Source organism: Sander vitreus, chromosome 10 (assembly GCF_031162955.1).
Source record: "Sander vitreus isolate 19-12246 chromosome 10, sanVit1, whole genome shotgun sequence".
Classification (NCBI taxonomy): Eukaryota; Metazoa; Chordata; class Actinopteri; order Perciformes; family Percidae; genus Sander; species Sander vitreus.
This window is the reverse complement of record NC_135864.1, coordinates 16963366-16981394: the sequence shown is the minus strand read 5'-3', so window position 1 is coordinate 16981394 and position 18029 is coordinate 16963366. Positions and strand designations below refer to the sequence as shown.

Sequence of the window (18029 nt, the reverse complement as noted above, 5' to 3'; positions counted from 1 at the left end):
TCTTGGCTGAGCATCATATATCCCTTCAACACAGAGATTTACAAGTCCATCATATTGTACATATTACACATATTTGTATCTATAAACACACAGCACATTAAGGAACTGAACATGTCTTTCTTCATGTGCTCAAAACAAAAATATGCAACAAAAACACAGCATATACACCTTCAAACATGATATCATATTGCCAGTAGTTAATCCAACACCAAACTAAGACTTAGTTCATTTGAGTACCTCAACCATCAACAATCCTTTTGGTCTTTTCAGTCTTTCTGTTTGCCGTCAGTATTTTTCTAGGACTCAGCCTGGACTAACACTCCCCCATCTCCCTCCATCTCACAGCTGTTTGGTGCATTTTCTTCCTCATCAGCAACCTCTGTAACATCTCCCTGTTTCTCTTCTTGGCTTTCCATCGTCCCATTCTCAGAAGACTCTCCCCCGTCCTTCTTTGGTGACTCCTCTCCTTTGTCTTTCTCCTCTTCCTCATTACCAGTCTTGTCTTTCTCCTCCTTTTCTTTGTCTTTCCTCTCTTTCTCTATTTTGGAGAGGCTGTGGCAGAGGGACTGGACATATGTAAACACACACATGGGGTCCGGGTTTTTGCCCATCATGATCATGTCACCCACTTCCAGCAGAGGGCAGCAGTCGGCCAGGGACCTGCCAGGGAGTAAGGTAACAGGGACAGAGGAAAGGAAAGGAAAGAAAAGGCGAGAGCTGAGATGAGACAAAGCAATGACATAGTAACTAAATATACAGAGAGAGAGAGAGTCCTGACCTTCTCACTGTTTGGGTATGGTCATTTTAAATGTGCAAAACAGGAATCAACCGGGCAACATTGTTAATGTAGCGAGTAAAATATTTGGTGAGCAGCAGCCTTCTTTGACAAAGACTTTTATCCAGAAAATTGCACTTAAAGCCAAATTCAACATAGCCAATTCGAACTATCCTTTCTGAGAAATTTGACGTCCTTTCCTCTAGTCAGATACCGCTTTGAGGAAATAAGGTGCAAGGGGTTCAAGTTTTCATTTATTCCATGTGCAAAAAGCACTCTTAAACCTACAATAGCTTAATTTTGGCCCTATGGGGGAAGTGAAAACAAGTTATGAACACAACATTGTTGTGCCATCACATTTTAAGTTAAAATGGCAAATGTGTCCAACAACATCCAGCTGTTATGAGCAACATTACAATTCATTTGGAGTTGTGTTTTTGGCCACCTGTTAAGTCCAATATTTACTCTCCTTTTAGCTCTGTTTTTTTCATCTCTACCAACCCCTGAGGGAAATATCTGGCTCTTTAGATGCTAAATGCTCCACCGTGTTTGTCTGATGTTTGCTGCTAAGCAGGCAGTGTGCAGTGGGTTTTCCATGAAGAAGACACTATGAGAGCAGTGAGAGTGAACCAAAACAGTAAACTTGCAGCTGTACAGCTAAACAATGAGCTGAAACTCACTATAAAGTTCTGTAAAGCCAAGAAGAGCTGCCGATTCAGGTGATAATTCTCTGTATGTTTATCATTACTAGCAACCCCTTTCACGTTGTCACATTGTTTTAACATTGTCATTTCATATAGCTTATTGTTACAAAATTTGGATTATAACTGCTTTAATTCTAATACACTAAAAACTGCTAAAACTGAACTGAAAGACGAAAATAAGGGGAGATAATCAAATACTCCGTACTCTGCAGTCTGGAAGGCCAGAGTGAAGTTTTTCTTCCTTTCATTTGGATTCAGGGAGCTGTAGTCAAAAGCATCAGGAAAGAAACGATGGATCAGAGCACAGAATGCCAGCCCATCACACCAGGATGAGGAGAAGTTCTCTATGTTGACACCCTAAAATGTCAAAGGACATGAAGATAGACACACCAAGGCTTATTTATATTATTTTGTAAGTTCTCTGGTCCCAAATCGAGATGACAAATCTTGAAATTTGGTGATTAAGATTATGGGTTGAACTCACCTCATAGTTGCGAGTCTTGTTGCGACACCACTGAAGCATCTTCTGTTTGATTGAAGTTCCTGTAGCCACAGCCGTAGATGACCTCTGAATTTTGAAGTTGCGGGGTATTGGTGTCCTAAAAAGATGTCACAAAATTGCAGATTTTCTAATGAAACCCTGCTGTCACTTATATGAGGTACTGGGTATCGTACAATGACTTACTCTGGTGCACCTTGTTGGAACTTGGCAATTATGTCGTTTTTAGCAGCTGCTCTAATAGAGCGTGCAGAGGGTCTTGGTCGGGAGAGGGAAGAAGAGGGAGGACCACTCTTTCGTTTGGGTTTCCCTTGCTTTTCTGCCTCCTTAAGCTTGCCTTTGTCTTTGGTTTCTACATTCACGTCCTCAACTTGTTTTTTCTTCTCTTCCCCTTTTGCTACTTTTTCATTCACATCTTTTTCTGCTCCTTTTGCCTTTTCATCTGTTTTACTCTTCTTTTTCTCTTTGATTTTGTCCATCATCTCCTTGCCATCTCTCCCAGTCTCACAACTCTTTACCTCTTCCACCTGCCCACCTTTCTTGTCTTCCTTCCTCTCTCCCTCCCCATCTTTTTCTCCACCTGTCGGTTTAGGATCCTTCACGTCGACGTCAGTGGAGGCTTTGTCTTTGTCGTGTCCAGCTTCTTCAGCGTCACCGTCAACATGTTTTAATTGAGGAGTTTGGGGCTTGTCTGTATCTCCAGCACTTTCCTCCCCTTCTCCACCCTGCTCTGGTATTGAAACCTCCTCCCCCTTCTCCCCGTCTTTCATTACCCCCTGACCTTCCACTGTCTCCCCTTCTGGAAGCTCTCTCCCTGGGTCTTTACTCTCCTCGAGCTCTGGCTCATCTGTCTGCAGGACAAGCATAAAACAGAGTATCAAATCCATCTGATAAAAGTTACAATGCGTGTTTGTGCATCTGCACACATTTCTGTAGATATGTGCAATTCACACTTGCACATCTACTTCTAACCTGTACATCTGTTGACAAATATACCTTGACCTTTTCATCTTTTAGAGTGTCTAAATTTGAAATTGACTTGTACATCACATTCAAATGTAATCAAATTGAGCTTGTTCCACGTGACTTACTTTGATGATGTGTGGATATTGGCTTGTAATGTGGAATTATTCCAATTTCCAATATAATCATTCTCCCTTGGCCACAGCTGTTTCTGGTTAAAGTTATTGGCCAAATGGCATATAAAACATTTGTTTATTTATTAGGATGGTGTATCTCACATCTGCTTATAAATGTTTTTTTTTAACATTTGTCTCATCAGACCAAGTGGCGCTCTACATCACTTGTTCACTCATCAATGTGTCACATGCAAATCATTCAAAATAACCCTGACTGGGGCGGCTGTGGCCCAGGTGGTAGAGTGGTCGTCCACCAATCGGAAGGTCAGTGGTTCTATTCCTGGCCATGCAGTACCATGTCAAAGTGTCCTTGGGGCAAGACACATAATCCCGATTGCTCCTGATGCTGCCCCAACGGTGTGTAAATATATGTGAATGTTAAATCTGATGAGCAGCCTCGGCCACCAGCTTATAAATGTGTCTGTGTGTGTAAAAGCACTTTCAGTAGTCGTTAAGACTAGAAAAGCGCTATATAAATATAGTCCATTTACTAAGCCATGGCAGAGGTACATTCTGTAGCTGACCTCTGCCACACTTCATTTATTTATAATAAACATGTTTATTAGTCTGGGAGCTAATGAAGAGTTTAATTAGTGGTGTGCAAACAACTACAGAAAGTTTCCACTGAAGCATGTTTGAGATATTTACTATTCCCACACAATTCTGACAATAAATGATCTAAAACGTTAAGTATCAATGTCAAATTAAAGGACATACATGAGTGCATTCGGTTGTTATCCTGCTCCAGTTTCACTGCAGAGATACATTTAGGTTTCTGTTTAATTGAATTCTAAAATAAAAAGAAGATGTTTAATAAATCTGGTGACAATCATGTTTGAATTATTAAGAACATCACATTTTTTTGAAAGGTAACCTTATGTAAGATAAGCTAAAATTAGTGTCCACACTTTACTATAAGGATAATGTGGTCCTCAAGCCAAAGAGCATAATGTAATCTGAGCCCTGAAGCTCTACTCTGGGACTTGTTAAGTAGGGAGTTGGGAGTATTTCACTTATTTCAATACAGCTGAGAGGTTGAACTCGCTGATGGAACATTTGCCTTTTGTAGTTTTTTAATCCCAACTGAACCGAAATTCAGGTCAACTTAATCCCAACGAGAACTTTTAAAATCCACAACTAATCAACAAGCAAAACCTCCTTGGCTCTCAAAAAAAAGAAAAGAAAATGTGTTACCAGTTGAGGGTCATACAATCTTTTTTGAAACTTCACTCAAATCTTCAGTGATTTCAGATCTCATCAAAACAAAATGTGGCATACAGATTTTTCATTTTCGAAATCAATGTGATCATATTTGAAATACTGTATATTTGGTGACATGTCACTGCAGGAAGAGTCACACCAGGTCAGGCCTTGCATCGGTGACTTAGCAGAGGGAATAGGAAACTCCATGTGTGTGTTTGTTTGCACATGTGCATTATACTTTGCATAACTTGTGTGTGTCTCTGTGTGTCCTGCTGTCCTAACACAACACCTGCCATGGTCACAAATACACTCACTGCCTATTCCTGGTACGGACCGTAAAACAATTTGAAAACTTTCACGCTGCAATTTAATATAACATGCAAAAAAAGACACCACAGACCTGGTTGCTGTTGTTGTTGTTGGTGTCAGTCTGGCTGGTCATCTCTGTAGACCCAGATGTCATCTGGTTGGGCAATTCTCCATCCATGATGTCCAGAAATGTCTGTTTATCCACTGGATCGCAGGTCAAATCAGACTTTCTTTTCAACTAATGCCCCAGGACTCTAAAATGATCACTTCTATCTTTCCTAGAAAGTTTTCATTCAGTCAGAAGTGAATCCTCTTTACAAGAAGCCTGCTCAATGTCTCACTCTCTGCTCCTCACTACTCTGCTTTGCTTCCTTGTCTCCCTTTTTTCTCCCAGTCTCTGTCAGCACAGCCCCTGTGTTCGGGATGTGTGTGTGTTGGTTTGTGGTGTCCGCCTTCACCCCCTTCACCAGACACCCCCACCTTCTGCTTTGTGAGGATGCCTATGCTTCTTTATCTGACCTTTTGAACAACATGGGCTCCCGAAATAGAGTCACAGTGACATAGGGGCAGTCCAACGGGCCAGACAGCTGAGTCTGCTGTGGAAACTGTGGCTGTACACACACACATAAACTGCACACGTTGGTGCATGCATGTAGTCCATTGAACGTGCTTACAGACTCACAATCTGCCACTTTCTTTTCACTCTTAATATAAAATGTTGATTTGGATATATACAACTATTTGCTTTATTGCCTAGAGTTAGATGAGCACATCGATACCACTCTCATGTACGGTAACAGGGGGAAACAACTAGCTTAACTCTGTCCAAATAACAAAATCCCCCTACCTCTGAAGTTCCCTAATTGATTGAAGTTATATCTAGCTAGTTTGTTGAATCTGTTACAAAAATTAGCCAAAGTATTTTTGGCCAGCCCATAACTCCACATTTTTGTTTTCCGAATAAACAAACAAGATATAAAGTGTTAATTAGTGAGCTTTAGAGCTGCTGATTGGCACGTTACCTTTAAACCAGCCTAGCTGTTTCCCCTTTTCTAGTCTTTATGCTAAGCTAAGCTAACTGTCTCTCGGCTATAGCTTCATATTTAAAGCAACACTAAAGCACTTTTCCGACTTCGGTTCACCTACAGGTTGGAAGCGGAATTGTCAATTACATTACATTATGCAAGTTTGCCAGATCGGATAGCGGATCTGTAGATCGAATGAGACATACGACAGTGGTAATGGACAATTCCGCTTCCAACCTGTAGGGAGACCAAAGCGGGAAAAGTGCTTTAGTGTTGTTTTAACGGACAAACAAGACAGTGGTATCAATCTTCTCATCTCACTCTCAGCAAGAAAACAACAAAAAGTAATGCCCAAAATGTGATTGACCAATTTGAAGGAACTTTTACATTAAATCTGAATGAGATTTCCAATGAACACCCATCTCCCTCTGTCCGCCCTCGCTTTCAGTGGAGCTTTAATACTGTAAATCGGCTTCAAGTTAGTCAGTCAATTTACAGCAACTTTACAAGCTCTCAAACTCCAGGTGATATTACACATATTAATCTGTTCTCCAATTTGACACTTCCTGTCCACCAATCTAGGTTTTAGACAAATGGTTTTCTTCTCTATTTCTTTTTGTCCTCCCACTTGCAAATTATATCATAAAATGTTCAAATGGCATATACATATAAAGTTTATACATGCAGTTAAACCAGACTACTTTTCGACTTGGCAACCTGGCGGAACAGTGTATCTACTCATTCAACACAAAACAGATGGTTTTAAAAATAAATGTCTATCTTTATTCCCACTCTGTCTGTCATTATCTTCTCTTACCCCCCACATCCTTCATATCCTCCTCCTCCCTTCTCCCTAAGTGTTGTGGGCTATAAATATGTCAACGCCTTCTTCTGTACTGTCCCACTCCCTCCTGATCATGGCCTAATCACTAAAGCACAACTATGCATCTGTTGCTCTTTGTATGTTTGGAAAACAAGAGGACTTGATACTATTACATAGGAAAAACAAAGAGAGAGAGATTTCCATGTAGGCGCTTATTAAGAAAATTGTAATGGATGACAAAACAATGAGTGTGTTGTTTTGTTACTGTGTGTGTGTGTGTGTGTGTGTGTGTGTGTGTGTGTGTGTCCATGGGTTGAGTCAAATGATAATGTTAAACCTGCTGTGTGATTACACTTTATTTTTGCTGTTCAGGGATCACCTCAAATTATTGTCTTTAAGTGCCTTATGCAAGTCATATTCTCCTCAATTATCTGAGTGTGTGTGTGTGTGTGTGTGTGTGTGTGTGTGTGTGTGTGTGTGTGTGTGTGTGTGTGTGTGTGTGTGTCGCTTTATAATGTGTTGAAGTGAACCACTCTTCCTGTTGTCTTCAACTTCTTGGGCTAGATGCATAAAAGTGGCAGCATCTGGTATGAGGTAATTGTTTTTCAATTTCTCACATCAGAGCACACAGTTTAAAACTTTTGTAGACAGGTCAAACAAAGATAAAAAAAAACAACAAAAAAAAACATCAGCTCTATTTATTGTCAATGTTTTTTTATGAATCATTAATATTGGTCGACCAATATGGTTTTTCAATGGCCGATGCCGATTCTTAGAGAGCAGGGCGGCCAATGACCAATATGTAATGCCTATATCATGTTATTTTGTTCTTTACATCTGATGAACTACAACACCAATTTAATAATAACAAATGAGACACAAATTGCTAAACTTAAATGAACATTTATTTACTTTTATTTATTTATTGTCTCTGTTTAGTCTGTCTTTAGTTGTAGACTAGATTTAAAAAAAAGAGTAAATATCGTCAAAACATTCTGTTGTCGCGTTGACTGCCCCTAAAAGGCTTCAAAGTTACACTTGCTTACCTTCCCACAAATCAGATAAATGTTTTACTCGTCGGGAGTAGGAATGGGGGCTGGGGGCCCAAGAACAACTGTTCAACCCTGACAGGATTTGAACAGAAAACCTTTAGTCACATTAGCGTAATAATTATTACATTAGCGTAATAATGCAATATATATATATATATATATATATATATATATATATATATATATATATGTATAACATTATCATTAAAGTGAAAAGAAAAAGAAAAAATGAACATGGAAAAATTCAACATAACACTAGACCCGTTCGAAAAGGGATGTCAACATCTTTAAAATGAAATAATTTAATCACATTTTACATTATATTTAATGTATAGATCATATATTTGTAAAATCTCAATCTGCAAAGTAACCTGTAACTAACAGCTGTAAAATAAATGTAGTGGAGTTAAAAAGTACAATACTTTCCTCTGAAATGAAGTAGACTAAAAGTCTGAAGTGGCATAAAATAGAAGTCAAGTATATGAAATCTGTACTTAAGGCTACTGTACTTGAGTAGATGCACTTAGTTACTTTTATTCATCATTACATTTCATTATCAATCATGTTTTAATGTATTAGAAGCAAAACTAACACCTGGCACTTCCATTATGCAATGTTATTAATTGGTCACACGGTGGCGCCAACACACTAGACAGCCGAAGACAGTAAAGGCAATCAATACAAAACTTGTGGTGCTTGTTCGGCATGCCACTCTGAGGCTCTGTACCAAATTTCTTTACTCAATCTATGTTAATGGCATATTTGCAATGGGAATGTACCACAGACCTTGCAGCTCACACTTCTCAATATTTACTGATGTTTGCCTCCTACCGTGGTTTTTGCTTTTGCGTGCTCCCCTGGTTTTTTACAATAAACAAACTTCTTGACCCACCTGACAAAGTTTCTACAACCTTCACAGTGGACAAATGCAACTCTTTTCTCTCACTTTTTCAATCCAAAATCAATTATATACCATAATATAATATAATATAATATACCATTTATAGGCGCTGATACCGTGCAATTAAACATTGCAGTTGGTGCTAAATGGAGCATCATAGTGTGATTGGTTATGTTGGTCTCATTGATTCTTAATTTCCCACGAAGCACCCACGGAGGAAAACATAAATGACGCCATTTACAACAACTTGACCACCTCCCCTGCTCCTTCAACCACCACACCTGCCTCCCCCATCCACCCTCTCAGTCACTCTCTCATTTCTCTCTGCTGCTCCCTGTGGTCAGGGGGATTAAGAAGTTTGTTTATTGTAGAGAATTGTTAAAGGTAGTCTGTATATGCATGGAGATGAACTGTTGACCGCTACATTTGCAACGGTGACGTAGCGCAGACGTCGCGGCTCACGCCTTTCAATCTTTACCGACGTATGCCGCCCGGCTTCGGGTTCCGCTTTCGCGCGCTCCCCGGGGTGTCAGGGGCGACTGGCGTGGGTAGCTTGGGCCCCGTCATAACTGCTTTCAGTTCTAGTTTAATGTTGTTTTTACATGTATATTGCTTATCAAACTTAGAGAATGGTGACATAGCTGCAGCCTATTAATTAATATAAATCCACTCTCAAGACCGTTTATGAGATAGGCTAATTGATAGGTGCACCACAAAGTTGATTGAATTTAGTTATATATAACTTAAATTCATTGTAAGACCCTTACTTACAGGTTATTACAGTACTGTATGTGCAATACAGTTCAGTGTGAGCAGTAACAGCCCACAGCATGACCATTGAGCTGTGCAGACACTGCACCATGTAGCAGTGACACTATTATCTGCTGCACAAAGTGTTAGTGTTTGTGCATTGAATTTGGGAGCGTTCCTACCCACAGCCCTATGTTCCCACATTTCTAAGATTTTTTTTTCCACAGCAAATTAGGCCCTATGTTCACACAGCCCTATGTTACCACATTTCTATGATTGTTTTCCACAATTAGGCCCTAAGTTCCCACATTTCCTTTTTCATAATCAGATTGTATCCCCATAACCCTAACCCTAACACTAACCCTAAAAAATGTTGTGGGAAGATACGGCTTAAAGGGGTGATAGAATGATTATATAGGGTATTTCACACTGTTCCTTAAGGTCTCCTAATAGGGTATGTAACATTGGTTGGGCTGAAAATTGCCAGAATGCTATTTTATTAGGTCCTTAACTACCCTGTGAATATGGCTCTATTTGGAACAAGAGCTTTTCTTCCAAATATGGTATGTTCATGAATATTTAGATGAGCTGCGCGCTGATTGGTTTGAGCGAACCCCATAGAAACACATTGGAGACAAGACAGCAGGTCTCATATTTCAGACGCCGCAAAGTTATATGTTGTTTGTCGGGCTATTTCGTTATTAAATTCACTTCTGAGACTTTTTTATGCAAGAAATCAACTATATAAAGCTGTGAATTTGGTAATTAAATAGCGGACCTCTGGAGACCTGCATGACCTAGCTAGATTCAGAAGACTAAGCTAACCTCAGGTCAGTGGTGTAGCCTATGCAAATGACTGACCAATGGCTGACCCCTTGATTTTTACCCATCCAGGTTCTTCAAACACTTTTAATCAAGTGAAGTGTAAGTCTCACCATCAGTGCCTGAATTGGACTAAAAAAGCTGCTATTACTCTAATTCAGCAGTTGCATGACACGATCATCACATGTGTCTTGGATATATTTATATTCATGTATATCTTGTAGGGGTGACCCTGAATAGTCAACTATTCTCAACTTTTTTTTATCACTCCCTAAATCAGAAAATACTGTCAACAGCCATAATAAATCTATCTGTGCCAAGTTTTTAGGAGTAATATATTACATAAATCAGGCTATGAATGATATATGAACAAACCCCTTCTGTAAAAACCTTTAGAATATAGATAGGATTAAAACTGCAAAGTTTTGTTTGTAAGTGCTACTGAAGTGAAAATGTTTGGCTCAAAGTATGAGAAAAATCTAATTTAGAGAAAACAGCCTCTAGGAGAAACTGCAGGTGCAAATATACAAAGTGTAGGAAAAAAAATTTTTTTCACTAGTCTAAAAAAAGACATAATGCAGAAGCAAAATAATCCACAACCTCAAAATTGAAAAACTGTTTTTGCCTGCAGTATCTCCCCAAGCTGAAAATCAGCACTTTACAGACAGTTCCAGGTAAAACCCAATGTACTAGAGTACAGAATGTCACTGCCCTACTATGCTGTGCATGGTTCACATACTCTTTGTAAATGTATTTTTCTGGGGTTGAAATGAGTTTCCCTTGAATTTTTAAAACATTGGTTGTCATCCCAGGTGCGTGTTTAACCCTGTCAGATTGATTTCTTCATAGTCTGCTGGTGGGGTTTGCATGTTCTCCTTGTGGTATAGTGTGAGGTTTCTCCCACAGTCCAAATGCAGGTTAGGTTAATCCTTCAATTTGACTCTAAATTGCCCATAGGTGTGAATGTCAGCGTGCCATGTGATTGCCCAATCTCAGCTGGGATCGGCTCCAGCAACCTTATAAACTTACATTCATTATCTGTACACTTATCTAGGGTAAGTGGTTACAGATAATGTACACTTATCTAGGATAAGTGGTTACAGATAATGTGTGGATAGTATTAGATCAAATGCTTAGGACTGTGTCTTAAAAGTCACTTTTTTACAAAGAAGAAGTAGTGAGTGACAGACTGAGGAAGAGAATCTTGTGATTTGTCTCTATTTTGGCATACTTTTCTAAAGAAAGAAACGCGACGAGAGATTGTGACATCTGACCATTAGCTGTCCTTGAATTTGCTGATGTTTGCACTTTCTCTCACACATACATTCGGTGGTAAATAATACATACATAGAAGCTCAAAATCCCATTGATACCCCTATCCTCTGCAAATCTCACATTTTCAAACTGCAGCTGAAAACGGGCGAATCTGAACAAAGCTAAAAGTTGACATAAGCATCCCAACTCGTAGTCTTTGTCACGCCCCAACATTTGCATAGGCTACACCACTGACCTGAGGTCAGCTTAGTCTTCTGAATCTAGCTAGGTCATGCAGATCTCCAGAGATCCGCTATTTAATTACTAAATTCATTTCTGAGACTTTTTTATGCGAGAAATCAACTATGTAGAGGTCAAATATGGCTAATTGCAAATTTTGTCCGACTGTGTGTCGCAGTTCAGCAGGAGCTCAGTAGGCTACGTGACAGCAGCCGGTGCTGCCTCGCCGCCTGCCGTGTCCTACTTCATAGAATCCGGCTCGCTATGAGCTAGCTGGATCTCCGTCACAAAGGGAAACCAGCGGCGCTCCCGATCCCTAGCTAATGTTCACAAAAATGCATTAAATTGAAATCAGATGCCATTGTTAGCTTTAGAAGACCTTGGGGTAGATGTTATATAAGTGGCGTGACGAAATTCAAACTGTAAATATACTTTAATTATGCCGAAAGTGAAGCTAACTAGCCGCGATCTGTACACATAGGATTGAAGGGACAGTAGCAGCTAACAAAATCCCTAACTAATGTTCACAAAAATGCATTAAATTCCGCGGAGCCCCGAGCCCCGGTAGTCCAGTAACCGAGAAACGGTGACTTTCACTTGCAATTAGCCATCAATTTTTGTAAAATGGCCCATATTTGAGCTTTATATAGTTGATTTCTTGCATAAAAAAGTCTCAGAAGTGAATTTAATAATGAAATAGCCCGACAAACAATGTATAACTTTGCAGTGTCTGAAATATGAGACCTGCTGTCTCGTCTCCAATGTGTTTCTATGTGGTTCGCTCAAACCAATCAGCGCGCAGCTCATCTAAATATTCATGAGCACATACCATATTTGGAAGAAAAGCTCTTGTTCCAAATAGAGCCATATTCACAGGGTAGTTAAGGGGCTAATAAAATAGCAGTCTGGCAATTTTCAGCCCAACCAATGTTACATACCCTATTAGGAGACCTTAAGGAACAGTGTGAAATACCCTATATAATCATTCTATCACCCTTTAAATATACAGTGCTAAACATGTCCTGAAAACAGAAACTACAATAAGAATGCCATAAAAGCTATACAATGGAGATAAAGGCTGTCACTTACTGTAAACTCAATAATACATTGCTTATATTAACTTATCTATATAATATAATTGTAACTTACTTGTGGTCACTGACGCACACGAACACCACCTGAAACTTAACTTATAAACTGAAACTCAACTGACAGCCGTTCTCTGCAAGCCAGGGCATGTCTCAACATGTTGAAAAAAGGGGGTGTGGCATGAGTGAACACTCGCTGTACATGCTCTGTCCATGCTCACAGCACTTGAGCCTTTTGCACAGCCGCCCCATAATTTACAGTGTGAATTATCTCCCGGAAAGGCTCAACTATCCCCAGAAGCTGTCGTCGAGGCATCCTCTGGGATGGCCGGCAACTCAGTGAGCTTGGCCACTGGTCTGGTGTAGGTCCTCTCGTCCACCTGCACCTCAGCAGTCCTCACTTTACCATTGACACTCCTAATGGTCTTCGTGACTCGTCCCATGGGCCACAGAGCACGTGTTAACCTTTGGTCAATTACCATCACCACCGTACCAACAGTGAGGTTCTCTGTGTCCTTCACCCATTTCTGTCTTGACTGCAGGAAAGGTAAGTAGTTCCGTATGAAATGGGTCCAGAACTGGTCAGCTAACACCGCCACCTTCTCCGATTCAGGGTACACCACTTGAGGAAGCGAAGAGTTGGGCCGCCCCATGAGGAGGTAGTTGGGAGTTATGGGATCCACATCGGCTACATCTGTCGACACATAGCCCAGTGGCTTGGAGTTGAGGATTCCCTCTACCTCAATCAAAACTGTCTTCAAGACTTCTTCGGTAACTGTCTGTGCTCCCAGGGTAACGTAGAATGCAGCCTTAATGGATCTTACCTCCTGCTCCCAGGCTCCACCAAAGTGAGGCGCATTTGGTTGGTTGAACTGGAAACGGATCTGGTGCTTGGCCATCTTGGTCTGCAGCTCTTCGCACATGGCCTCACAACCTGCTTTGAGCTCGTGCTCCCTTCCGCGGAAGTTGGTCCCACAGTCAGAGAGAAGCTCAAAGGGAGTTCCCCGTCTAGCCACGAACCTTCTGAGTAACATAAGGAACGAGTCGCTATCCATGTTGGACAGCACATCTAGGTGGATGCACCTGGTAGTCATACACTTGAAAACTATTCCTCATCTCTTTTCCGTACCCCGACCTCGCTTGACCTGGAACGGGCCAAAGCAATCCACTCCCGTTGAATAAAATGGAGGCCTCAGGAGGCGGAGATGACAAGGGGGCAGATCTGCCATCTTAGGAATAATAGGCTTTGCTCTCCATTTCTGGCACTCCGGGCAGGATTTCTGATGGCGACGCACAGCTTCGCGGCCCTGAGGATCCAAAACTTGCGTCTGAGCTCTGCAAAGACCCTCTCCGATCCAGAATGGAGTAACTTGTTGTCATACTGTCGTATGATAAGTTTGGTAATATGGTGCTTAGGTTCTAGCACAATTGGGTGCACAACATCTTCTTCCAGACTAGTAGAACGGCGCAACCTACCACCTACTCGGATGAGGCCCCTAGAGACGTCGTACTCTGAGCAAGTGACAAGAGCCGACTGCTGGATGGAAGTGCTTTCCCTGCTTGTAGGCACTTGACTTCGTCTGGAAAGCTATCATATTGCGCTCTCTGAAGGATTCGGAGTTCTGCCTCTGCGTAGTCATCTGCACTGAGGGCGCTTGACTGGGAGGATGCCCCGTGCAGTGACCTACTTGTTGCCTCAAGGAGATCTTCGAAGGTAGAGTGGTCTTCAGCAGCTGGGATCTCTGGAGCAGTAATGGCTGACATAATGCCACAGAATGTAGACCTCTTCATCTCTGTCTCATCTGGGACCTCCACGAAAGAAGTTGTGGCTGAACCTTGACTAAATTGGTTTGGCTTGGCTAGGTTGGATAGTGTCATCCCTCTGGTGATAGCATCTGCGGGGTTATTCTGTGTGTCCACATACCTCCATGACTGGTGATGCGTCAGCTCCTGGATCTCAGATACACGAGTCCCTACAAACACCTTGTATCTGCAGGACTCTGACTGTATCCAGGTAATTACTCTGGAGGAGTCAGACCACAGCACTGTGTCCCTCAACTAAAGGGTGAGCTCTTTCTGGATCATCTGGGCAAGCTGAGCTCCGGTAAGGGCAGCACAGAGCTCAAGGCGTGGCATTGACTGTTGTTTCTTAGGTGCCAGTCTTGAACGTGCCAGCACGAAGGCTACATGGACTTGGCCATGAGGATCCTCACTACGTAGGTAAGCAACTGACCCATAGGTGGACTCTGATGCATCACAGAAGACGTGAAGCTCGAGGGTGATGGCACTTACATCAACTTCCAGTGGGAAGTAGCTCCGGGAGAGACTGACTGTTGGGAGCTGAGGGAGCTCTTCTTCCCATGTAGTCCAGGCTTACAGTAGGTCGACCGGTAAGTTTGGGTTGTCCTAGTCGCGGTCTTTGGCCAACAGTCTCTGGACCAGAACTTTGGCCCTTGTGGTGAAGGGCAGGATATGACCTAGGGGATCATACTGGCTTGCTAGTATCTTATAGATATTTCGCATGGTCGTCTGGCTTGGGGCAACCGGGCGATGCCTGTAATGGAGAGTGTCCTCCATGAAGTGCCAACTGAGGCCTAGCGTCATCTCTTGAGCTTCACCATGCATCTGAGAAACCCATCTTTCGCTGCTGTCAGACTTGGCCTCCTTAGGCAGGTTGCGAATCACCTCTGGTTGGTTACTGGCCCACTGGCGGATATCGAAGCCACCTGCAGCTAGAAGGGTTCTAAGCTTCGTCACAAGGTTAGTGGTTTCTACTTCGGTGGGTAGACTCTGCAGGCAGTTATCGAAGTAGAAACACTGTTCTATACTGTGGCGGACATTTTCACCTGGTTGACTTGACTCATTGATGTGTTTCTGGAGAGCAAAGATCACACAGCAGGGACTACACGTCGTCCCGAAAGGCAGGACCTCCCACTGGTACACTGATGGTTGTTTGTCCGTCTTTAGGTCCCTCCAAAGGAACCTCAGCAAGAGCTTGTCTCTGTCCAGCAGGTGGACCTGGTGAAACATCCCTTTAATCTCTCCACTTACTGCGACTCAATGCTCTCTGAAGCGCAAGAGACTCCAAGGAGTGAGGGTCCCAAGGCTGGGCCAGGAAGCAGGTAGTTATTCAGACTTTGTCTGCCAAGCTGGAAGCTGCAGTTGAAAACAATCCGTTCCTTGCCATTGTGCCTGACCATGTGGTGGGGCAGAAACCACGACTCCTCTGATGAGTCCACCTCGCAGGAGTCAATCTTGGTGGCATACCCAGCAATCTCCAGTTTCTTGATCTCCTCCTGGTAGGTAGATGCATGCAGTGGGTCTTGTACTAACCTCTTCTCTGTGTTTCGCAGGTTTTTCATCACAACGTCCTTTGAAACTTGCAGCTTGGGCATGCTTGGGACTCGTAGAAGGGGTGTAGCGTACCGATGTACTCTGTTTATTTCTACACGGGTCCTGTCTGGATCTGGTTCCTTTTGAAAGGCAGTGTATCCAACTGCCACAACCAATCAACTTGACCGAACAGCTCAGCAGAAGGGGAGGAAACTGTGGTGAACAAGCACTGTGTGGTGGCAAACTGTTGCTGCAGGTACTTTGCTGGACCCTGGAGTAGCCATAACGTTCATCCAGTGCTTTCAGAGCTTCAGAGTAGGGCATACTAGACTCTGCATGAGCTAGCACGAGGCGATGTGCATGTGGCACCTTGACATGCTTCAGCAGGATGGCATACTTGCTAATACTCGGACTGAAGGTTGAAGGATGAAGGAGTGTGCTAAGGGAAAGGCGTAGCTCCACATATTGAGCTCTAACCTCTTTGGTAAAGTCAGGGAATGTTGGGCCTTCTATATTGGGGGGTGCATGCTGATACCCGGTGGAGGGATAATGGGCCAGCATGGCTGGGTTCCCTTGGTAGAGGGGTTGGGGTACATAAGCAGGCTGATGTACTGACTGGTGCATGGGTGGAGGCACCGATAAAGGCTGGGGCGCTGTCTGGTGCACGGGTAGAGGCACGGATAAAGGCTGGGGGGCTGTCTGGTTCACGGGTAGAGGCATCATCTGATCTGGAGCTGGATTTACATGTAGCAATCTGGGAGGAGCCACATGTGAGACATAGAGATGAGGCTCAGGTGGCACCAGATTGGGTTTCCTAACCAAGGCTCCCTACCTTTCTCGTGTTGGCTACCGAGTGCGCCTGCAGGCTTAAAATGACCTGATATGGGGTAGGACAAGAGTGAGCTATGTGATGAGGCATATCTTAGTAAGCCTACTGGCTGCTGTAGACCCTGGGGTGACCCATTGGGATGGCTGGGCTGAAGATGAGCGGCTGTATAATGTTCAGTCTCCTGTCTGATAGCCTTAATGCCATAGCGTGGATCGAGCGTGTGCTGAGGGGGTTGAGTGACTCGGCTGAGAGGCGGAGGAAGTGTCTGTGCATCTGTGCTAAGCTATGTTGGCCGACTAAACAATCCTCCAGATATCTTGGGCGTTGCACTTGGCGTTTGGGGCGCACAGGTGACACTGGGAGGCTGATTCCTTCTTTACTGGTTGCCATATTGTTGACTCTAATCCGGCTCGAAGGACCATCAATTGTAATAGGGGCTCTTACGGGTTATGAAAATTAGTCACAGATATGTGGTGTCTAGTCAGGACATGGAAGGCAGGGATATTCTTTGAAGGTTTTAATATATACTTTGAAATACAGATGCACAGGCACTATTTCTTTACAGTGTAGGTGTGGTTCTAAAGGAAACAGAAATAAACATAAATGTTAACTAACATAAACACAATTGAGGCTAATGACTCCCTAGTTACTTAAATATACAGTGCTAAACATGTCCTGAAAATGGAAACTACAATAAGAATGACATAAAAGCTATACAATGGAGATAAAGGCTGTCACTTACTGTAAACTCGATAATAAATTACTTATATTACCTTATCTATATAATATAATATAATTGTAACTTACTAGTGGTCACTGATGCACACGAACACCACCTGAAACTTAACTTATAAACTGAAACTCAACTGACAGCCATTCGCCGCAAGCCAGGGCATGTCTCAACATGTTGGAAAAGGGGGCGTGGCCTGAGCGAACACTCGCTGTACATGCTATGTCCATGCTCACAGCACTTGAGCCTTTTGATCAGGTGCTGGTAGGTGGATTTGTCATCGTTGGACAGAGCCGGATAAACTGTTTCCCCCTGTTTATGCTAAGATAAGCTAAGCTAAACTATCCTAACCATCAGTTGGCTCCAACTACATCTTTATAGTACAGACATAAGTGTTGTCAACCCTCTCATCTAACTCTCCGCCATAAAGCAAATAAGTGTATTCCCCAAAATGTCTAACTACAAGCTGATATTGTGCTTTAGTATTCCATATTCCCAAAAATTGGGCCTGCAGAGGAAACCTGTACACACTGCACAGAGATGGGTGATTACA

At 42.5% G+C, this 18029-nt stretch overlaps 1 protein-coding gene across 2 annotated transcripts; it reads right to left on the bottom strand.

Moving 5' to 3' along the window:
• Window positions 1-18: 18 nt before the first annotated feature.
• smtnl1 (smoothelin-like 1) lies at window positions 19-17612 on the bottom strand. Of its 2 annotated transcripts, XM_078260578.1 has the most exons (7): window positions 17554-17612; window positions 12646-17324; window positions 4721-4833; window positions 2165-2829; window positions 1964-2078; window positions 1685-1836; window positions 19-660 (listed from the first exon to the last, which is right to left on the bottom strand). In XM_078260578.1, coding segments are annotated over exons 2-7 (1410 nt in total). In that variant the 5' UTR covers window positions 12647-17324; window positions 17554-17612; the 3' UTR covers window positions 19-296. The 2 variants fall into 2 exon arrangements, with proteins under 2 accessions (XP_078116704.1, XP_078116705.1); XM_078260579.1 differs by lacking the exons at window positions 12646-17324; window positions 17554-17612 and having other exon boundaries at window positions 3835-4814.
• Between the last annotated feature and the right edge of the window lie 417 nt (window positions 17613-18029).